Source organism: Anguilla anguilla, chromosome 11 (genome assembly GCF_013347855.1).
Source record: "Anguilla anguilla isolate fAngAng1 chromosome 11, fAngAng1.pri, whole genome shotgun sequence".
In the NCBI taxonomy this organism is placed as follows: domain Eukaryota; kingdom Metazoa; phylum Chordata; class Actinopteri; order Anguilliformes; family Anguillidae; genus Anguilla; species Anguilla anguilla.
In genome coordinates this window covers 9,088,442-9,111,833 of record NC_049211.1, presented here as the reverse complement: position 1 = coordinate 9,111,833, position 23,392 = coordinate 9,088,442, and the positions used below count along the sequence as shown (strand labels likewise).

Sequence of the window (23,392 nt, the reverse complement as noted above, 5' to 3'; positions counted from 1 at the left end):
CATAAAGGGTATCTTTTTTCAACACAACTATATATAAAAAGTAGTTCCTGGGACTAAAAGTTCTGGGTACTTTTGGTGGCTTTAGAACGGGCTAACTAATAAGAAAATCAGCGAAGCCTATGAAGTAGCCTACTCGGGAATCGGTTATGAACAAAGTTATGAAATTTGGTTGATGGCTATCTACATAATCAATACATTGAAAATTATAACATGCCGTCACCCGCATGTCGTGTGGTAAGTGCAAAGAAAGTTCGCCGAAAAGGTTGTTTTATACTTCTGCATAGTCTGCATAGTTTGTGTTGTGTCCGGCACTCGCGAACGCGCAGATCATTCATATTTTTGCGGCAGGTTGCGCACGCTGTGTATGCCTAATTAGATTTTGTTACTTTATAGTTCTAAAGAAAGCGATTCGCTTGAGTCTTAAAGTAAAGTTGACTGTATTACGTATCCAGAGGTAGCCAGAATAATACAAGCAGACAGAAAAAGTATGTAATACACGACTACCTTCATTCTTAAGGCTGTTTTATACCTATGCGTAGTCTGCATAATTCGCGTTGTGTGCAACGTAACAGTGAAATAATGATAATAATAGTGCTTCAGTTAGCACCCAGTTAAGTTCTTGTAAACAAGCCGTTTTTGTTGAAATCTGTTGTCAATCGATGTCTTAAATTAAACATCAAGATGCTGAAATGCGCCAAAATCCAATAGGCAGGGTCCTCCCCAAGATAGCCTACGAGATATGATCTGCCTTATTATGGCGAATGTGTTAGAATGTCCCTTGAAAACCAGTGAAATTAAATTTGTTATGAATACTCGTGGAATGGTGTTCAACATTTAGTCAAACGCCTTGCAATAATGGTGTAACTAATAAGTTGCATACACTTGTTTCTGTACCAGAAAGTTCAGCCGTTTCTGTCGGTGTTGCACAGTTTGATTTTGATTTTTCCTTTCACGTGCTGGGTTCTGGAGTGTGCACCAAGTCACCCTAATGGTAGATTCGAGTTAGCCTGCAGGGCACATCTGCAGTCTGAGTCTCTGGTATTAATCTCAAGAACCATATATTCAACTTTGCTGAAACCTACATGATAAGGGAAATTCAAGAAAAATAAATATTTTTGAAAATATTTTCAGTGCAACATGTTTCGCCATTCAAGAAAGTTGTATTATATAAAAAATTTAATAAACCTAAAAAAAATTCTGCTGGGTCTCAGGACGATATACCCATTTTTCTAAATGTGCTGTCACTTGTTACTTCTATTGGATATTCAGTTGAAACCAGTAATAATAGTAAATAGTTTCTGAGTGTAATTTGTAATATTTCATATGCTTCAGGCAAATCTATTGCTCCTGTTCTGTGGCTTCGCCTATTCCTGTGGAAGTGCAGAATATGAAATTAATGGAGAGTGCTGTCCAAGGTGCACACCTGGTAAGTCACCATCTTTTATCAGAATAAAGCTTCTAATGCAGTAGATGTTGGATTGTAGGGGTTAAAAATTGAAAGTGCTCTTTATTTTGTTGTCTTTAGTTCTTTAGTTTGTTGTTTCAAATGGGTACATTTTAGCTTTGTTTTGTGATTGTTTTTCCCTGTTAGGGACACATGTTCATGAACACTGCACAAAATTTGGTAGTACCTCATGTGTGCCATGTGCTCAAAAAACATTCATTGACGTGCCAAGCAATCTTCCCGAATGTTTGCCTTGCAGAATGTGTGACCCAGGTGAGAAAAGATTCATATTCAACTAACGTGTTAATTCATGACATGGCCATTTGTAACTTGCTTGACTATCTTTGTAATAATATACATTTTGTAAAGGAATAAAAATGTAACATTCTGTTTTCACTTCAGAACTCATAATTTAGTGTTAACAGGTCTGTTGTCAACATGCTCATATAATGTGTTAATATGTGTCTTTATTCTCTCTTCTTCTACAGGCTATTCTGCTTTAAAAATAGTCAGGGAGTGCACCCCCACCTCTGACACAGTGTGTGGGCCTCTGGAGCACCACTACTGCACTAAGACCGATTATAAGGGGTGCACATTTGCACAGAAACACACCATCTGCAGGCATGGACAATTCATCATACGCAACGGTTAGATTGAATTAATATCTTGAAGGGACAGTTGAGAGTTTTTTTTATATTCCAGTGTATGTTTTTGATTGGCGGATGCTCCTACAACAGCCATATTTCTCACAATACTGGCAGATCACCAAAAACTTCTGTGGGTATCTAAAATATCCTTCATCACTAAAACTGAAATGGTGTCGAACAACTCCACAAAGTGAACTATTCCTTTTTTATCCGTGTCTGTTTAGTAAAATTAACTCACTTAACTGCACCGTCTACATTTCTGAAAACTTCGGAGATTTTTAATTTCTTGACTTACCTTCCAATATATATTTGCACAGGAACAACATCGGCTAATACCAAATGTGGAGACTGTCCTGATAAAACTTTTTCCAATGAATCCTCGTCTGCATACTGTAAACCACACACAGAGTAAGTTTCCTACATTTATTCCCAAATAACATCATTTTCCAGATGAGTGAATCAGTCTGGGGTATAGCATACCAAAAAGGAGTTGTTACTCATTCTTATTTGTGTATTGATAAATATAACCCTAAAGGTTTATTTGAGATTTGGACTTGTAATATGTTTATTTTTTTGACAGTTGCCAGTCCTTGGGAATGCAGGAAACTACAGCAGGAACAAACACATTGGATAGTGAATGTGGACCAAGAAATATTCCTGTTTCCATCGTTATTGTGTCTGCGCTCCTTCCTTTAGCTGTTATTTTAGCAATAATTTTCATTTTAAAGAAGTTTCTCCCTCTATATGGTAAGTCTTTGAATTTTATTTTGAATAAACTTGTAAGTGGTGATGCAGTATTTTCTGAATTGAAATCCTTGTATTTATACAATAGATATGAGTGGCTAGCATATTAAATATATATTAAAAAAGAAAAGAAAAAAAAGCAAATTCAGTACTCCATTGGTTGATTGGTTATATTCAATGTTAAAGGATTAAACAAGCAAATCATAAAGGAAAGGTAATGTAATGTTACATTTTTAAGTTATTCAGAACAATTTAAGATGTTATCAAGTAATTAAATAACGATCCATTATTTTGCTTTCAGAGAGGAGAAGGAAGAACATGGTACGTGAGAAGCTTTTTACATCACGTGCCTAACTTTTCAAATATCTTTCTATAGAAGAATTTCATTTGCTATAAGGTTAATTTATTTAATTAATTCAGGAATCACTCCTGGGGCTTTTATGGTTAATAATACTGTATTTACTGAGATAAAGTCTCCACTTTGCTAGGCAACATATCTGACAGAACATGAGAGAATGAACAGGCCAAACCAGCCACAGGATGAAGGTAAAGGAGCACATGACTTTATGGGGAAATAACAAAGACAGATAAAAACACTATTAGATGGGCTGTATGCAGCTAGTACTGCCGCTGTCACCTGAACCAACTGCCCCTGATACAGTCTGCATGGACTTGCTCTGATATGGTAAAACCATTTTGATTCTGTTTTAATTTTAGATTTTTTCTGTACATATTTTGTATCACAAACCAAAGACTTGGCACCTGCGCGATCTTGTGCATTCCCAGCATGATTGACATACCCAACACCACCAATGGAAAATAGCACATAGAGGAGCAATTATAAAATGTAAATTCATTGAATAGATATTGCTCCAAAAAATGCCAGTGTGAACAGTTATCAAATGTGGTATTTTTAATATGAAAAAAATATTAAAGATTAACATTTTGGAAAAGATTAACTTGTATTAAATGCTTACTGTGTAAATGTTTAAGTGATAAATAATTCAAAACCCAATTCTTGACACAAGTAAAATGTTTAATTATTGACTCAGCACTACTTAAAAAATTGCTGTCTGCTATAGTTCAGTCGATGTTCCATTGCTTTTATATAATTCTTCTTTTTTGTGTGTAGCAAGTATCTATAAGGTGAAGAACACAGCTAGAAGAGGACTTCATATGACAGACTTACTGTAAGAGAAGCAATATGTCAATTCAGGATGGACAACAGAGAGAACTGTTGTTTTGAGCTGAAAGTTATACTGCCCCAGAGTGGCAGCCATTAGAATGATGGAGCACCCTCCTCCAGATGCAGTTGGTTCAGCTCCTACTCCATACCTGTTACCAGCCTGGCATTATCACCCATTGGCCTTCCAACTCGTCTCTCCTCATGAACAGAGTTATCCTTGCCCAGCTTCAGTTTTATCTTGTGATTGACATTCATGCACTGTTTATGTACATTTTTCTGTTTTTATACCTGCACTATACAAATAAAATTGAACTGAATTGAGTTCATTGGAGCAAAAAGACAAAAGTTGGTGTCATTAACTCTTATTATCCATGACGTCTTATTATCAATTCACATATCTTTTTAATTTAACCTTATCTAATTGGTGAATGTGCTTATTTAGATACAACCATTTTCTGGCTAGACAATAATAGCTGAATACCAGCATACATGAGCACATTAGTATATCTGACCATTAAATTCAAATTTCATTATATTAAAAAAGCATTGGGAAAGAATTACAATGCAAAGTACACCGGCAAAAGTATTCATCTTCAACGGAATTAGGCTTAAAGTGAATCAGAAACTTTGCTTCATTGCACTCAGCTACAATGGCAATATATTCTAAAAAAACATCATCCACAGATTGACAATGAAGGAAGTATTCTGTAACATATAAACACATTAACACAGTACAGTGTCCGTGATCAAATGGTCATAAGACTTGTAAATGGATGGTATATGAATACAGCTTTTCTAAAAAACCGGCAGTACCAGGATTCAACCACACAGGTGTTTTCTCTCACCTTCTCATGCATTACAGTCAGCCTCTTGTGCCATTGGGCAGAGCATGGTGGGCAGAGCTGGGTTTTTTGCCTTCAGTCTCTCCAACTACTTCATCCAAACAAGAAGAACTTAGAATATACCTTTGACGAATCAAACACCTGCAGGCTTAAATGCAACATTGCTCAATTTCCCATGTAACACACATAAAATTCAAAATACAAATGGTGACAGACTGGTAATAAAAATCACACCACCAAATCCTGTACATGTGAATGGTTTACTTGTTTTCACCACTTTACACCCTTGATACAGGTCTGAACACAGTGTTGTTGAAGACAGCGTTAACAAGAAACAGCATCCGTTTAATATTTTTTATAAGTAGATCATGATTATTCAATTGCACATATTTATAAGGAAGCTTTGGTTGTACACTGTTTATTTTCTGGGACATTAAAATAGTTGAAGTAGTTACAGGTTTCATAAAAACACAAGATTTTGGCTTTGTCTTCCTCTGGGTGGTTTCTTTAAACATAGCCAGGGCAAAGCTAGAGCTAGCTCATCATTTTGCATTAATCTAATTATCTCCCAGCCACCTTGATGCTTTTGTGTATCTTATTAAGCCTGTGATATCATGCTATGATTGTGCAGTTAAACCAGCGAAACAGAAGATAAGATTACAACTGATATTTGGAGATCAGCTATATATAGGTGAACTTTCATCTTGTGAAGAGTGCAGACTTACTGGGTTTGAGACGGTTGGTTGAAGTGTTGGGACACTTCAGACACTGACTGTCTGCACAAGACAAGCGATGCAGCGTGGGAAAATATTAACATTCCATTACTGGCATTTAGCAATTGCTCGTCCAAAGCAACTTGCACAACTTTTTTTTTTTGCTTCATTACATAGCATCCATTTATACAGTTGGATATATACTTTTCAGCAGTTTTACCGTAAGTACCTTGCTGAAGGGTACTACAACCGCTTCTAAACTGGGAATCAACTCTGCAGCCTTTGAGTTACAAGCCCACGTTCTTTATCCATTATAATTCTACAGTCACCTTGCTGTGTGAGTTCGACAGCATGATATCTGCGGCTGCAGGCTTTGAGTTTTCACTCCACTCCAGTGGGCTGTCTTTGGCCTTCTCAACGGGATCTTCTCCTGCACAGCTGCCATCATTGCCCCTGGAAAGAGTTCCCCTGAGTACAGGGGAGTACAGATTTCATTTGCAGCATATATATATATTTTATCTGGAAGGCTAAATAAGCTGCTGTCCACACCGACCTGTAGAATGAATTTTAAAATGACTCCCAAAAAGCATTTGACTGGACATTTAGTTTGAAAGGGACGAATATACCGTCAAAGTGGAAGCTACCAAACAATCTGTGGTTTTAACTGAATGCAGAACTAGAAGAACATTGAACCGACGATTCTACTTTGTTGTCAGCGTTGCTAAGTATCATATCGGAAAGGTTTTGTTACATTTTTTTCTTGTTTATTAATGCACTGTCGGCTATAATTACAACACAGGCTACATTATTTCCAAAATATACATTTGTACATTTTTAGGCAACAAAATATATATTTTATTTTATTAATTGCGTTACCCTTTGGTAAAGGAACCTTCCAGATAACTAACACTGAAAACAGCCTTCGGAGCTCCTGGATTACTCAAGCATGAAAGTTTATGTAGGCTATGCATCCCATGATCCCATGTCCACAGCGTCAAAGAGCCGCTCTCGCTCTGAGCAAACTACGCGCTTTTACATTCTTGATAGGTGCTAGCCTACGTCACGTCTACCTGCGACCTTCCGCACAACACCTATGCGGAAGTATAAAACAGCCTGTAACCTAACGCAGCAGACGTTTGGACTCTGATATATATATATATATATATATATATATATATATATATATATATATATATATATATATATATATATATAGCTAAGTTAGTTTCAAACTAAGTACAGATTCCAAGGACAAATGGTTCTCAATACACTGGCGAGTCCGGTAAGTCTTAAATTTATTCTGGTTTATTAGGTTATGCCGAGCTCGACATAAACGCTTGTCTGGGACAAGCAAACTTTATGATCGCACAAGTGGAATGGCTCTTCCAGTTGTCCGATGGGACAGGTAAAAAAAAAAAAATCTGTAATGTATGATCAAATTAACTGAAGTTGTAGCCTGTCTATGTTTGCGACGCAGTTTCAGGTGCGTGTGCGGTTGTTGTTTTTCTACAGTCTTGGTTGAATCTTAATTTCACTGCAGTGGTGATCAAACCTCACACGAAGCAAGTGCGTGTTGTTACTTTTTACTGATCGCAATGCGACGAGACCTTATGGTATAGCCTAGCTAGCACAACCCAATGGCAATAACCCAAAATAGTAGTCTGTTGTAAATAGTAGTCTGGCCAAAATAGTATCCGCTGATAAACCATGTTGATCTATTTGACTTGCTAAGGATAGCATGGTAGCTCGGAGCCCACCGATGTCTTCCACATTGTCCGCACAACATAGGCTATATAGATTCAGTGCTGTTCTGGTGCTGTTGCTTTGGTGTGAATCTGTGAGATAACCACGCCCCATTAATTTGAATATAACAGATGGAAATAAATGAATGTGACATGAAATAAATAAATGTGGCATGAAATAAATAAATGCGGAATTATGAAATAAAAGTGCCCGGAAATAAATAAAAGAAATCCTTTGAAAAATATTTTGAAATAAAAACATAAATTTATTTATTTATTGAACAATATTGACTGATTTATATATTTATTGCCTCATTTATTTATTTCAGGATTTATTTCATAGCCATTTATTTATTTCATAGGCATATTTATTTATTTAATATTGAATTAAATGGCATTCCATAGAGAGCAGGCCAAGGACCTGAATTCTCGAATATTTTGCAAATCGGTCAACGACAAGTATTTTATTTGAATTAATTTCCATCATTGTTATCCATTGAAATACATTGACTGCTAACTTCTCACTCCTCCTAACCGGCCGGTAGAGGCCGCAAGTGATCAACAACTGCTTCCATTGGAATGAAAGACCAGCGATGTAAAATGTCAATTTCAACGTTAAAATGTCAACAAAATAATCCGCCAACTAACGGGGTACGTTAATGTTTGAATCTGTGGCATTTTCACGTTTAAATAGATATTTTACATCGCTGGTCGTTTGGAATGTTCCTGTCCAGATTTGAAACGAAAGTGCCACCACCTTTAGCGTTACTTCACTGAATCAGCGTTTTTGGGATTTTCAGTGCCACATGGTAAAAACTTGTAATATTGTATTTGTCTGGTTGCATTGATTGTATAGCCTCTATTGTTGCATCAGCAAAGCTAACACACCTGGCATAGATCTGCACTCCCTCCTGGAGTTAAATTATCACGGTATATTTTATTGTGCACAGGAATATGCTTTCAATGAAAATTAGATATGTGGCATTTTAAAGTCCCTTTATGGATGGTAAGAGATTAAAGTTTTGCCTCATTATTTTATTTAGAATAGCTTTGGTGCTTCTGTTAGGACATTCTCACACTTTCCTGTTTCTGACTTCTTTCTGTTCCCTGTTTCAGTTTTTGTTTGGTGCTTCTGTTAGGACATTCTCACACTTTCCTGTTTCTGACTTCTTTCTGTTCCCTGTTTCAGTTTTTGTTTGAGTGTCAAACAAAAATAGAATACTGTTTACTCCCTTATCACAATTATTTCACAGATATATCTTCCTGCAACTTGGCAATTCATTTCTGTCCCCTGTAGGCAAGGCTGAAACAAAGACCCCTGTGGGGCCATGGGTGCTGAAGCTCTAAAACCCCCAACCCCCCCCCCCCCCTCTTTCTCTCACACACATCTCTACCACTGACATTTCAACTGCCATCACACAGTTTAAGTTTAAACGCTTGGGGAAAATACAATAATTGAAAAGGTAAAGACTCTCAAATAGAACGGATTTGGTTCTGAACATGTCATGAAAATTATATAGGCTACGTCACAGACAAAATTTTTACTTGCCATAAATATGGTGGCATATGAATAGCATTAATATTTTTATATTTCATAGCTTCATTTCAGATTTCAATAGAAATTATATGAGAAGTTATCAATGTGTTGTTAACAAATAATTCAGATGTTCCAAGATGACGTTATATGCGGTATGTGACAGTGTAAAGAGTAATCTCAAATGCAGAAAACAAGCAGGACTCAAAAAATCTAGAGAAAATAAAAGCATAGCAGTCAACACAGAGCAGAAACAAAGGCAAGGTAAGCTCAAGACTGAGCACTGAGATAGATCTGAGTAGGGCTTAAGGAAAACAATGAGGCACAGATGAGTCCAACTGAACAACGGAACATACAGTCAAATTAGACAACAGGTGAAAAGAATTCATGACACCCTCTTGTGAGAGTGGCAAGGAGGAACAAAAGAGGAGGATCCTGGGTAGAGAGCCAGGTTCTCTGCCCATGACCAAGCTAGCACCTGTTGGCCTAGAGCTACTGTCACTGAGAGGCAAACATAACTAATTCCTCTCTATAGTTCCAATACTTTTGGAGGTCATATGCCATCCTGGTAAAATATATAATGTATTAAAAAATATATTCTAGGTAATACCATCCTCACACCATCACCCTCAACTAGAAACCTTGGCGTGGTGATGGACAACAGACTGTCCCTCACCGAGCACATTTCAGCAGTGACACGTTCATGCAGGTTCTTCCTGTATAACATCCGGAGGATCCGCCCCTTCCTCACAACTTACTCGACCCAACTCCTCGTCCAGGCAGTGGTCCTGTCCCGCCTGGACTACTGTAACTCCCTGCTTGCTGGCCTCCCAGCATCATCTATCAGACCCCTGCAACTCATCCAGAACGCAGCAGCGCGTCTGGTCTTCAACCTCCCCAGACATTCCCACGTTACCCCCCTGCTCACCACCCTCCACTGGCTCCCCGTGATGGCTCGCATCAAATTTAAAACATTAGTGCTTGCCTTCAAAGCAGCCAGGGGGTCAGCCCCTCCCTATCTACGTCAACTCATCAGACCCTACACCCCAGCTAGACCTCTCCGTTCTGCTGCCACATGTCGCCTGGTCCCTGCCCCGGCTCGCACCAGCACCCGGTCACGCCTCCTGTCTGTTCTAGCCCCACGGTGGTGGAATGACCTTCCTGTGCAAGTCAGAACAGCAGAGACCCTGGCCGTCTTCAAACGTAGACTGAAGACTCACCTCTTCAAGCTACATCTCACCTCATCACCCCCCACTACCCTCTAACATCCATTAAACCTCAACTGAGTAACCACGCGTCATGTTATTTTCATGTAACTAGGTTCATCTACAACTAGGTGGGTGGGGGGTGGGAATTTATATATATTTAAAAAAAAAAAAAAAAAAAAAAAAAAAGGGGTACAATTCACACTTTTTGCAAAGTTATACCTATTGTAGCTCTCTTGCAGGAATGTTGTAAAGCGCTTGTCTCTGAGTTTTGTAATGCACTTGTTGTAAGTCGCTCTGGATAAGAGCGTCTGCTAAGAATCTATAATGTAATGTAATGTAATTTTTAAAAACGACCCTATTAGCGCTTAAAAGCACATCAAATGAGGGAATAAAGCATTCGCTAATGTAATTAAGATAATACCTGAAATATATGCTTTACATTCAAAAACACTGGTAATAGATTATTCTATGGTAACAGACTCATGTCAGTACCTTTAAAAACATGATACTTATAATACTTTCTGCCAGCTCTCAGGATGATATACTCTTCTTTCTAAATGTGCTGTCATAACCTCAGAAATCACTTGTTAGTACTAGTAGTACTAATAGCAGGTAATCATTTGAAACCAGAAATAACTGTAAACAGTTTCTGAGTGTAATTTCTACTATTGCATATTCTTCAGGCATGTCTATTGCTCCTGTTCTGTGGCCTTGCCTATTCCTGTGGAAGTGCAGAATATGAAATTTATGGAGAGTGCTGTCCAATGTGCACACCTGGTAAGTCACCATCTTTTGTCAGAATAAAGCTTCTAATGCAGTAGATTTTGGCTTGCAGGGGTTAAAAAATGAAGGCGCTCTTTAATTTGTCATCATGGAAATGTCATTTCAAATGGGTACATTTTGGCTTTGTTTTGTGTCATTTTTTCTGATTAGGGACACGTGTTTATAAACACTGCACGGAGTACACTAGCACCTCCTGTGTACCGTGCACTCAAAAATCATTCATTGATGTGCCCAACGGCCTGGCTCATTGTTTGTCTTGTACAGTGTGTGACCCAGGTGAGAAAAGATTCATGTTCAACTAATGTGTTCATTCATGACATGGCCATTTGCAACATGCTTGACTGTCTTTTTAATAATATATAAAAGATTTCTTACAGTGATTAAAATTCAATATGCTGTTTTGACTTGATGGTGAATGATGAACAGGTCTGTTATCGAAATACTCAAATAATGTGTTAATATGGGTCTTTATTTGCCGTTCCTCCACAGACTTGGGTTTAAAAACAGAGAGAGAGTGCACCCCCACCTCTGACACAGTGTGTGGGCCTCTGGATCACCACTACTGCACCAAGACTGATAATAAGGGGTGTAGCTTTGCGCAGAAACACACCATCTGCAGGCCTGGACAGTTTATCATACACAAAGGTTGGATTGCATTAATATCTTGAAGGGACAGTTGGGTTTTTAAAAATAGATTCCAGGGTTAGTGTATGTTTTTGATTGGTGGATGCCCCTACAACGTGGTTCACCCTGAGGAAGTAGATATATTTTTCACAATACTGGCAGATCACCAAAAACTTCTGTAGGCATCATATAGAGTATCCTTCATCTGGGCCAATTAGGAACATACACTAAAACTGAAATAGTATCAGACAACTCCACAAAATGAACTATTCCTTTTTTTATCTGTGTCCGTTTAGTAAAATTAACTCACTTAACTGCACAGTCTATGTTTCTGAAAACGTTTTTTAAGGTTTTTAATGTCTTGACATGCCTTCCAATATACATTTGCACAGGAACAACATTGACTAATACCGAATGTGGATACTGTCCTGATAAAACTTTTTCAAATGAAGACTTTTCTGCATACTGCAAACCACACACAGAGTAAGTTTCCTATGTTTATTCCCAAATAACTTTCCAGGTTTCCAGATGAGTAAATCAGTCTGGGATAAAGCAAAACCAAACAGGAGTACTTACTCATTGTTATTTGTGTATTGATAAATATAACCCTAAGGTTTATTTGAGATTTGGACTTCTAATATCTTATAAAATATTTTTTGACAGTTGCCAGTCCTTGGGACTTCAGGAAATGACAGCAGGAACAAACACATTGGACAATGAATGTGGACCAGGAAATATTCCTGTTTCCATCTTTATTGTGACTGTGCTACTTGTATTAGTATCAGTTGTCATATTGACAGTCATTTTCATTTTAAGTAAGTTTCTCCCTCTATCTGGTAAGACTTTGAATTTTATTTTTAATAAACTTGTAAATGGTGATGCAGTAGTTTCTGAATTGAAATCCTTGTATTTATACAATAGATATGAGTGGTTAGCATATTAAATATTTAATAATTAATCAGGGAATTCAAAAATCAAAAGTAATGAAAAAAAAAAAGCAAATTCAATACTCCATTGGTTGATTGCTTATATTCAATGTTAAAGGATTAAACAAGAAAATAATAAAGGAAAGGTAATGTAATGTTACATTATTCAGAACAATTTTAACTGTTATCAAGTAATTAAACAACAATCCATTATTTTACTTTCAGAGAGAATGAAGAACATGGTACGTGAGAAGTTTTTTACATCATGTGTCTAACTTTTCAAATATCTTTCTATAGCAGAATTTCATTTGCTATAAGGTTAATTAATTTAATTCATTCAGGAGTCACTTCTGGGGCTTTTATGGTTAATACTGTATTTACTGAGATAAAATCTCCTATTTGCTAACCAACAGATCTGGCAGAAAGAGAAAGACGAAGCAGCCACAAGATGAAGGTAAGGGAGCATGGATGGACAGAGTGTAGCACAGTGGGTAAGGAACTGGGCTTGTAACCGAAAGGTCGCAGGTTCGATTCCCGGGTAGGACACTGCTGTTGTACCCTTGAGCAAGGTACTTAACCGAAATTGCTTCAGTATATATCCAGCTGTATAAATAGATACAATGTAAAATGCTATGCAAAAGTTGTGTAAGTCGCTCTGGATAAGAGTGTCTGCTATATGCCTGTAATGTAATGGAGCACATGACTTTATGGGGAAATAACAAAGACAGATAAAAACACTATTAGATGGGCTGTATGCAGCTAGTACTGCCGCTGTCACCTGAACTAACCGCCCCTGATACAGTTTGCATGGACTTGCTCTGATATAGTAAAACCATTTTGATTCTGTTTCAATTTTAGATTTTTTTCTGTACATATTTTGTATCACAAACCAAAGACTTGGCACCTGCGCGATCTTGTGCATTCCCAGCATGATTGACATACCCAACACCACCAATGGAAAATAGCACATAGAGGAGCAATTATAAAATGTAAATTCATCGAATAGATATTTCTCCAAAAAATGCCTGTGTGAAAAGTTATCAAATGTGGTATTTTTAATATGAAAAAAAAATTAAAGATTGACACTTAACATTTTGGAAAAGATTAACTTGTATTAAATGCTTACTGTGTGAATGTTTAAGTGATAAATAATTCAAAACCCAATTCTTGACACAAGTAAAATGTTTGATGTAATTATTGACTCAGCACTACTTAAGAAATTGCTGTCTGCTATATTTCAGTTGATGTTCCATTGCACCAGATCCCTTGGCCCTGTAATATCTGCCCATGGCTTGTCCTATCACTCCTATGCCGACGACACGCAACTCTTTCTCTCCTTCTCCCCATCGGACACACAGGTCCCTGCCCACATCTCCGCTTGCCTGAGGGATATCCAGAGCTGAATGGACAGTCACCGCCTGAAGCTCAACCCGGGAAAGACGGAGCTAATCTTTATTCCTGCTCTATCCTCTCCCCTCCTTGACTTTTCCATTTCCCTAGGGGACACCTTAGTGACATCATCACCCTGTGTCAAGAATCTCGGAGTCGTGGACAACAAGCTGTCCCTCTCCAAGAACATCGCAGCAGTAAGCCGGGCATGCAGATTTTTCCTGTATAACATCCGGAGAATCCGCCCCTTTCTCACCACCTACTCAACCCAGCTCCTGGTTCAAGCAATGGTTCTATCCCGCCTGGACTACTGCAACTCTCTTCTGGCTGGACTACCGGCATCTGCCACCAGACCCCTGCAACTCATTCAGAATGCTGCTGCTCGTCTGGTCTTCAACCTCCCCAGACACTCCCACGTCACTCCCCTGCTCACTACCCTCCACTCGCTGCCTGTTATAGCTCGCATCAAATTTAAAACATTGGTCCTAGCATACCAGGCAGTCAAGGGATCAGCCCCAGCATACCTCCACAAGATGTTCAAACCCTACATGCCAGCCAGATCCCCCCGTTCTGCTACCTCAGGACGCCTGGCACCTCCCCCTCTTCGCACCTGCACTTCCAGAACACGTCTCCTGTCTGTTCTGGCCCCAGGAATGACCTGCTCGTGGAGGTCAGAACAGCTGAGACACTGACCCATTTCAAGCGACAACTGAAGACTCACCTCTTCAGGCTGCACCTCTCCCCATCCCTCCCTACCCCCCTGTAAATGACTGTAAGCTTAGGGTTGTAACTAGGCAGCTGTTTCGTAGGTGACTTAGGTGCATTAACTGTCTTAACTACTGCTTGTATTTTTTCCATAGACTGCGTTGTTGCCATTCTCGTTGTGTTAGTGTTAATCAGTTTAACCTTCAGGGTCCAAGTTGAACTGTGCGGTTGTTCCCTGCACTTGGACCGGTACTTCTCTCTAGGGTTTTCGTCATACTTGTTCCTGGTTATGGTTATACACTTTGTTGTACGTCGCTCTGGATAAGAGTGTCTGCCAAATGCCTGTAATGTAATGTAATTGCTTTTATATAATTCTTCTTTTTTGTGTGTATCAAGTATCTATAAGGTGAAGAACACTGCTGGAAGAGGACTTCATATGACAGACTTACTGTAAGGGAAGATATATGTCAATTCAGGATGGACAACAGAGATAACTGTTGTTTTGAGCTGAAAGTTATACTGCCCCAGAGGGGCATGGAATGGAAGCCATTAGAATGATGGAGCACCCTCCTCCAGATGCAGTTGGTTCAGCTCCTACTCCATACCTGTTACCTGCCGGGCATTATCACCCATTGGCCTTCCAACTCGTCTCTCCTCATGAACAGAATTATCCTTGCCCAGCTTCAGTTTTATCTTGTGATTGACATTCATGCACTGTTTATGTACATTTTTCTGTTTTTATACCTGCACTATACAAATAAAATTGAACTGAATTGAGTTCATTGGAGCAAAAAAGACAAAAGTTGGTATCATTAACTCTTATTATCCATGACGTCTTATTATAAATTCACATATCTTTTTAAGAGAATATCTTTTTATTATCTTTTTATTTAACCTTATCTAATTGGTGAATGTGCTTATTTAGATATACAGCCATTTGCTGGCTAGTCAATAATAGCTGAATACCAGCATACATGTGCACATTAGTATATCTGACCATTAAATTCACATTTCATTATATTAAAAAAACATTGGGAAAGAATTACAACGCAAAGTACACCGGCAATTATTCATCTTCAATGGAATTAGGCTTAAAGTGAATCAGAAACTTTGCTTCATTGCACTCAGCTACAATGGCAATATATTCTAAAAAAACATCATCCACAGATTGACAATGAAGGAAGTATTCTGTAACATATAAACACATTAACACAGTACAGTGTCCATAATTAAATGGTCATAAGACTTGGATGGTATATGAATACAGCTTTTCTAAAAAACCGGCAGTACCAGGATTCAACCACACGGGTGTTTTCTCTCACCTTCTCATGCATTACAGTCAGGTACCACGCCAACTCGCCTCTTGTGCCATTGGGCAGAGCATGGTGGGCAGAGCTGGGTTTTTTGCCTTCAGCCTCTCCAACTACTTCATCCAAACAAGAAGAACTTACAATTTCCCTTTGACGACTCAAACACCTGCAGGCCTAAATGCAACATTGCTCAATTTCCTATGTAACACACATAAAATTCAAAATACAAATGGTGACAGGCTGGTAATAAAAATCACACGACCAAATCCTGTACATGTGAATTATTTACCTGTTTTCAGCACTTTACACTCTTGATACGGGTCTGAACAGTGTTGTCGAAGACAGGGTTAACAAGAAACAGCATCCGTTTAATATTTTTTATAAGTGGATCATGATTATTCAATTGCACATATTTATAAGGAAGCTTTGGTTGTACATTGGTTATTTTCAGGGACATTAAAATAGTTGAAGTAGTTACAGGTTTTCCAAAAACACAGGATTTTGGCTTTGTCTTCCTCTGGGTGGTTTCTTTGAATATAGCCAGGGCAAAGCTAGAGCTAGCTCATCATTTTGGATTAATCTAATTATCTCCCAGCCACCTTGATGCTTTCGTGTATCTTATTAAGCCTGTGATATCATGCTATGATTGTGCAGTTAAACCAGCGACACAGAAGATAAGATTACAACTGATATTTGGAGATCAGCTACACGTAGTTAGTGGATTGTCTAAACACCCTAGGTTAGGAGTGGACGCCACCTCCTGTATGTTTAGTTTTGGTTAGTTAGGGTAGTTAGTCAAAAGTAGGATTTTTTGTTTGAACTTTACTTTTATTAGATAGTTAGGCAGTTTACTCCTATTGAGTTAGCTTGGTTTGAGTTTACTTTGTTCTTTCTTACTTCATCCTCCCCAGATTACATCACAATAATCCTTTTATGGTAAATACCCCTTCTCATATTCCCTTGACTTCTGAGGTCATAACAGGGTGTCTGCAATCTTCTCGTCCAAGAAAACTGCGAAGTCATCTGCTGCGAAGGAGAACTGAGGTGGGGGAGGAGGCGTGCTGAGGAGAGAGGAGAAAATAGAGAACAGTTGATGAGGGTTAGCAATGGAGTTATTAATTTTAGTTTTAGTTAGAACAGCACACGAAATAATCCTCCATCTTAATTTCTCATATGTAGACGTTGGCAGGCTATAACATAACAAAGTTTGAATTCAAGTTCTTATTTTGAAAATAATAAATCAGTTTGCCGCTGCAGATCTTTAACAATGGTGGTTGAAATAAAATGCTGGGCGTAGGCTACTCGACCAATCAGAAATGTTCAGCGCTTGCCCAGCCCTAGTTTTCGAAAGTAGTCTAATGCGCCCGAGCAATGACTTTCTGGGTGGTAAAATATGAAATTTGATTGATGGCTATCTACATAATCAATACATTGAAAATTATAACATGCCGTCACCCGTATGTCGTGTGGTAAGCGCAAAGAAAGTTCGCCGAAAAGGTTGTTTTATACTTCTGTATAGTTTGCATAGTTTGTGTTGTGTCCGGCACTCGCGAACGGGCAGATCATTCATATTTTTGCGGCAGGTTGCGCAGGCTACGTAGGCCTAATTAGATTTTGTTACTGACCGTTATAGTTCTAAAGAAAGCGATTCGCTTGAGTCTTAAAGTAAAGTTGACTGTATTGCGTAGAGGTAGCCAGATTAATACAACCAGACAGAAAAAGTATGTAATACACGACTACCTTCATTCTTAAGGCTGTTTTATACCTATGCGTAGTCTGCATAATTCGCGTTGTGTGCAACGTAACAGTGAAATAATGATAATAATAGTGCTTCAGTTAGCACCCAGTTAAATTCTTGTAAACAAGCCGTTTTTGTTGAAATCTGTTGTCAATCGATGTCTTAAATTAAACATCAAGATGCTGAAATGCGCCAAAATCCAATAGGCAGGGTCCTCCCCAAGATAGCCTACGAGATATGATCTGCCTTATTATGGCGAATGTGTTAGAATGTCCCTTGAAAACCAGTGAAATTAAATTTGTTATGAATACTCGTGGAATGGTGTTCAACATTTAGTCAAACGCCTTGCAATAATGGTGTAACTAATAAGTTGCATACACTTGTTTCTGTACCAGAAAGTTCAGCCGTTTCTGTCGGTGTTGCACAGTTTGATTTTGATTTTTCCTTTCACGTGCTGGGTTCTGGAGTGTGCACCAAGTCACCCTAATGGTAGATTCGAGTTAGCCTGCAGGGCACATCTGCAGTCTGAGTCTCTGGTATTAATCTCAAGAACCATATATTCAACTTTGCTGAAACCTACATGATAAGGGAAATTCAAGAAAAATAAATATTTTTGAAAATATTTTCAGTGCAACATGTTTCGCCATTCAAGAAAGTTGTATTATATAAAAAATTTAATAAACCTAAAAAAAATTCTGCTGGGTCTCAGGACGATATACCCATTTTTCTAAATGTGCTGTCACTTGTTACTTCTATTGGATATTCAGTTGAAACCAGTAATAATAGTAAATTTAAAGAGTGTAAAGTAAAGTAAAGTTTCTGAGTGTAATTTGTAATATTTCATATGCTTCAGGCAAATCTATTGCTCCTGTTCTGTGGCTTCGCCTATTCCTGTGGAAGTGCAGAATATGAAATTAATGGAGAGTGCTGTCCAAGGTGCACACCTGGTAAGTCACCATCTTTTATCAGAATAAAGCTTCTAATGCAGTAGATGTTGGATTGTAGGGGTTAAAAATTGAAAGTGCTCTTTATTTTGTTGTCTTTAGTTCTTTAGTTTGTTGTTTCAAATGGGTACATTTTAGCTTTGTTTTGTGATTGTTTTTCCCCATTAGGGACACATGTTCATGAACACTGCACAAAATTTGGTAGTACCTCATGTGTGCCATGTGCTCAAAAAACATTCATTGACGTGCCAAGCAGTCTTCCCGAATGTTTGCCTTGCAGAATGTGTGACCCAGGTGAGAAAAGATTCATATTCAACTAACGTGTTCATTCATGACATGGCCATTTGTAACTTGCTTGACTATCTTTGTAATAATATACATTTTGTAAAGGAATAAAAATGTAACATTCTGTTTTCACTTCAGAACTCATAATTTAGTGTTAACAGGTCTGTTGTCAACATGCTCATATAATGTGTTAATATGGGTCTTTATTCTCTCTTCTTCTACAGGCTATTCTGCTTTAAAAATAGTCAGGGAGTGCACCCCCACCTCTGACACAGTGTGTGGGCCTCTGGATCACCACTACTGCACTAAGACCGATTATAAGGGGTGCACATTTGCACAGAAACACACCATCTGCTGGCATGGACAATTCATCATACGCAACGGTTAGATTGAATTAATATCTTGAAGGGACAGTTGAGAGTTTTTTTTATATTCCAGTGTATGTTTTTGATTGGCGGATGCTCCTACAACAGCCATATTTCTCACAATACTGGCAGATCACCAAAAACTTCTGTAGGTATCTAAAATATCCTTCATCACTAAAACTGAAATGGTATCGAACAACTCCACAAAGTGAACTATTCCTTTTTTATCCGTGTCTGTTTAGTAAAATTAACTCACTTAACTGCACCGTCTACATTTCTGAAAACTTCTGAGATTTTTAATTTCTTGACTTACCTTCCAATATATATTTGCACAGGAACAACATCGGCTAATACCAAATGTGGAGACTGTCCTGATAAAACTTTTTCCAATGAATCCTCGTCTGCATACTGCAAACCACACACAGAGTAAGTTTCCTACATTTATTCCCAAATAACATCATTTTCCAGATGAGTAAATCAGTCTGGGGTATAGCATACCAAAAAGGAGTTGTTACTCATTCTTATTTGTGTATTGATAAATATAACCCTAAGGTTTATTTGAGATTTGGACTTATAATATGTTTATTTTTTTGACAGTTGCCAGTCCTTGGGAATGCAGGAAATTACAGCAGGAACAAACACATCGGATAGTGAATGTGGACCAAGAAATATTCCTGTTTACATCGTTATTGTGTCTGTGCTCCTTGCTTTAGTTGTTATTTTAGCAATCATTTTCATTTTAAGTAAGTTTCTCCCTCTATCTGGTAAGACTGAATTTTATTTTTAATAAACTTGTAAATGGTGATGCAGTTTGAATAGCAGTTTAAGATTGGCTGTGCTACCCATATTTTGTGAATTGAAATCCTTGTATTTATACAAGAGATGAGTGGTTGGCATATTAAATATTTAGTATTTATTCAGGCAATTCAAAAAGGAAAAGTAATGTACAATGTAGTACTCAATTGGTTTATTGGTGATATTCAATGTTAAACAAGAAAATAAAAAAGGAAAGGTAATGATATAATGTTATATATTTAAGTTATTAAAACAAATTTAATGTAGTTATCAAGTAATTAAATAATGAACCATTATTTTGCTTCCAGAGAGGAGAAAGAAGAACGTGGTACGTGAGAAGCTTTTTACGTCATGTGCCTAACTTTTCAAATATCTTTCTAGAGCAGAATTTCATTTGCTATAAAGTTAATTTAATTAATTCAGGAGTCACTCCTGGGGCTACGCAATGACCTCTTTTGACAAAGCAAATACGCTTTCATGGTTATTGCTGTATTTACTGAGATGAAGTCTCCACTTTGCTAGGCAACAGATTTGACAGAAGGTGAAAGAATGAACAGCGTAAGCCAGCCACAGGATGAAGGTAAAGGAGCCCATGACTTTATGGGGAAATAACAAAGACTGATAAAAATACTATTAGGTGGGCTGTGTGCAGCTAGTACTGCCCCTGATACATGGAATTGTTCTGCTATGTTAAAACCATTTCGATTCTTTACATTTTAATGAGGGATGGGTCCGGTTAATGTATTCTTTTACCAATTGAACACAATTATGAAGATGAATTCTAAAAGGAAAAAACACGTTGGACCGTGAATGTGGACCAAGATATTCTCATAGTTACTGTGCTGCCTGTATTAGAAGTATCAGTTGTCATTTTAAGAACCATTTTCATTTTAAGTAAGTTTCCTCATCTACCTGGTAAGACTTTTTAAAATTTAATTGAATAAACATGTAAAGGGTGATGCTGTTTTAATAGCAGTTTTTAATGTGAACAGAAATCTTCATATTTATACAAGCGATATGAGTGGTTAGCATATTAAAGAATTAAACAAGAAAATCAAAAAGGAAAAGTAATGCAATGTTACATAAGTTATTCAGAAAAATGTAAATGTTGTTATCTAGTAATTAAATAATTAACCCTTATTTTGCTTTCAGGGAGCAGAGGGCAGAACATGGTATGTGAGAAACGTTTTTACATTATGCACTTAATGTTTCTAAAACCTTTCAAGAACAGACTTTTATTTGCTATAAAGTTAGTTTAATTCTGGAGTCTCTCTTACTGTTATGAAATGACATCTGTACTTTTATGATTAATACTGTATTTACTGAGATGAAGTCTCCACTTCACTAGGAAACACCAAGTGATGATGAACAGGATAGATCAGCTGTAGGATGACGGTTAGGGTACATATGACTCATGAAGACTGATAAAAATACTGTTATACGGGCTGGGTGCAGTTAGTAGTGCAGCTGTCGCAGCTGTCTACTGTGTGCATGGAGTTGTTCTTACATGTTAAAATTTCTCCGTAACGTGGCAGGACTTACTCTTTGATAGGGTGAGGAGCTCAGCTATCAGGGAGGACATCAAAGTAGACCCGCTGCTCCCCTGCATTGAAAGGAGTCAGTTGAGGTGGTTCAGGCATCTGATAAGGATGCCTCCTGTTCGCCTTCCTCTGGAGGTGTTCCGGGGTCAGCCACTGGGGAGGAGACCGAGGGGCAGACCTGGGACACGCTGGAGGGATATCCAAAGGCTGGCCTGGTATTGCCTGGGGATCCACTGAGATGAGTTATCGGAAGTTACAGGGGAGGTCTGGGCTGCTCTGCTTGCCTTTTTGCCACCGCGACCCTGACCTGACTTGGACTGAGCGGTTAGAGAATGGACGGATGGACGGATCATCTCATTCATTTGGATAACCTTGAAATTAGACCTGCTTGATCTGAAAGAGACGAGCTGGTGACAGTCAGAGGTATGTGTGATAAATGGTTGGAGATCCTGCATAGTCACTGTGTGGAATAGCTTGCCAGGCCATGTAGCAGAGGAAGAAAAGGCATAACACTTGGAACACAAGATAACACCTTGGAACTGGCAGCAATGAATGGCACAAGGACTGGCAGATCCGCCAAAATCAGACATGTTTGTGCCTAAAAGGCAACCCAGGCAGGCTATAAAGCATGTTTGCAGCATTGTGAGGAACAACTACGGAGCAAATCCATTAACAGAACTCATCTCTGGAAGCATGGAGACCAAACAAGGATGAAACCATAGTCACTGACAGGAGGGTTGAGCTCTGCTCATACAACGCACTCACGCCATTTAGTCAGCTTTTCCGCGCAACAGGCACCATATGAGCAAAACTCATCCAAATTAGACCACAGATCCGAAGCCACTGGCAGAGTTTGAGTATCAAAAGAGTGAATACACGGAGCCAGAGAACCAGCCAGCACAGGCTCCACAGCACACCTGCAACCAGAGTTCACCTGTGGTGGATCCCACATGCCCAACCAGAAGCAGTCCAGCTGTTCGGCCTCCTGGCAGGTACAAAGACTTGAGGCAACGCTAAAGGTTGCACTCCACCAACCTGAACCTCTGACCCTATATGAGCATTAAAAAGGGAGTTTTCATGAGAGACAGACTATATGAAAAAATGTATAGCAAATCAAGATAGAAAACTGAGCTGACTGCTGTTTTTTGCTTAAACTCTACTTGTTGACACTGGAAGCTTCCCTCATTTTCCTGGAGTTCACTATTATTTTTGTGTTCTATTTTGATAGTGTAATCCACTCTGAATGCCTTGTTACACAGTGCTGTTTCTGTATGCTATTCCTTGTTTCATGGATAAAGGATATGAAGATGTCTTATGTCATTTATTGCTTGTGACACGGTTTTGTAAGTATTTGTATAAATAGTAAAGGTGCAACACTGCAGTCAAAACTAAAACACCTGTTGTTTGGTCAAATTTGGACTATCATGAATAATCAATCAAAAACGCAATAATGTCCTAGTGAGGGTTTATGTAATACTAACAAGAAGCAATTATATTTTACAGAGAACTCTTATTCTGAAATTTCAGTAAATTTCATTAATCCAATTTTTAAATTTGATTTATAAATTCAGGGTAATTGCCTAAAATTTAAGAATGGTCAAGAAAAAAATGGCAAACATTTGATTTTGAATTAGATAAATTTAAGGATCTATTGTGTGTATCATTTTATTTCTATACAGGGTTACACCATGTTGTAGTTGTGACAAATTTTTAGCAGTCAGTACATTTGTCCTGATTCACAAAAAATGACATGAGCTTGCACTGTATGTCTAGTATATATACAGGGTTCGTACGGTCATGAAAAACCTGGAAAAGTAATTGAAATTGAAAATGCAATTTCCAGGCCCTGGAAAAGTTATGGAAAATAATATTTTTTGAAAAGTTTTGGAAAAGTAATGGAAATATAGCTACAGTTGCATCAAATACA

The 23,392-nt window shown here is 38.1% G+C and overlaps 2 protein-coding genes across 7 annotated transcripts; both read left to right on the top strand.

The window, feature by feature from the left end:
* The first annotated feature begins 42 nt into the window (after window positions 1-42).
* On the top strand, window positions 43-22,785 carry LOC118207570 (tumor necrosis factor receptor superfamily member 14-like). Of its 6 annotated transcripts, none has more exons than XM_035381303.1 (10): window positions 43-202; window positions 17,235-17,266; window positions 18,389-18,482; window positions 18,648-18,773; window positions 18,989-19,147; window positions 19,465-19,555; window positions 19,727-19,872; window positions 20,233-20,252; window positions 20,447-20,505; window positions 21,453-22,785. In XM_035381303.1, the coding sequence occupies exons 2-10, from the start codon at window positions 17,243-17,245 to the stop codon at window positions 21,700-21,702; spliced, it is 969 nt and encodes a 322-aa protein (XP_035237194.1). In that variant the 5' UTR covers window positions 43-202; window positions 17,235-17,242; the 3' UTR covers window positions 21,703-22,785. The 6 variants fall into 6 exon arrangements, with proteins under 6 accessions (XP_035237194.1, XP_035237192.1, XP_035237190.1 ...); XM_035381301.1 differs by lacking the exons at window positions 43-202; window positions 17,235-17,266; window positions 18,389-18,482; ... (2 more) ...; window positions 19,465-19,555; window positions 19,727-19,872 and adding exons at window positions 6,655-6,722; window positions 6,777-6,858; window positions 10,744-10,837; ... (2 more) ...; window positions 11,860-11,950; window positions 12,131-12,282; XM_035381299.1 differs by lacking the exons at window positions 43-202; window positions 17,235-17,266; window positions 18,389-18,482; ... (2 more) ...; window positions 19,465-19,555; window positions 19,727-19,872 and adding exons at window positions 6,657-6,722; window positions 6,773-6,858; window positions 10,744-10,837; ... (2 more) ...; window positions 11,860-11,950; window positions 12,131-12,282.
* Window positions 102-4,342, top strand: LOC118207573 (tumor necrosis factor receptor superfamily member 14-like). Its single transcript, XM_035381306.1, has 9 exons — window positions 102-234; window positions 1,333-1,426; window positions 1,592-1,717; window positions 1,933-2,091; window positions 2,409-2,499; window positions 2,672-2,838; window positions 3,137-3,156; window positions 3,324-3,381; window positions 3,968-4,342. The coding sequence occupies exons 1-9, from the start codon at window positions 211-213 to the stop codon at window positions 4,027-4,029; spliced, it is 801 nt and encodes a 266-aa protein (XP_035237197.1). The 5' UTR covers window positions 102-210; the 3' UTR covers window positions 4,030-4,342.
* Window positions 22,786-23,392: the final 607 nt, after the last annotated feature.

Coding starts and splice junctions, on each gene's coding strand:
- LOC118207573 (XM_035381306.1), top strand. CDS start 211: ATGCCGTCACCCGCATGTCGTGTG. Junction 1,718..1,932: donor TTGCAGAATGTGTGACCCAG/GTGAGAAAAGAT, acceptor CTTCTTCTACAG/GCTATTCTGCTTTAAAAATA. Junction 2,500..2,671: donor TACTGTAAACCACACACAGA/GTAAGTTTCCTA, acceptor TTTTTTTGACAG/TTGCCAGTCCTTGGGAATGC.
- LOC118207570 (XM_035381297.1), top strand. CDS start 8,295: ATGTGGCATTTTAAAGTCCCTTTATGGATG. Junction 8,325..10,743: donor TTAAAGTCCCTTTATGGATG/GTAAGAGATTAA, acceptor CATATTCTTCAG/GCATGTCTATTGCTCCTGTT. Junction 20,253..20,446: donor AGAGGAGAAAGAAGAACGTG/GTACGTGAGAAG, acceptor CCACTTTGCTAG/GCAACAGATTTGACAGAAGG.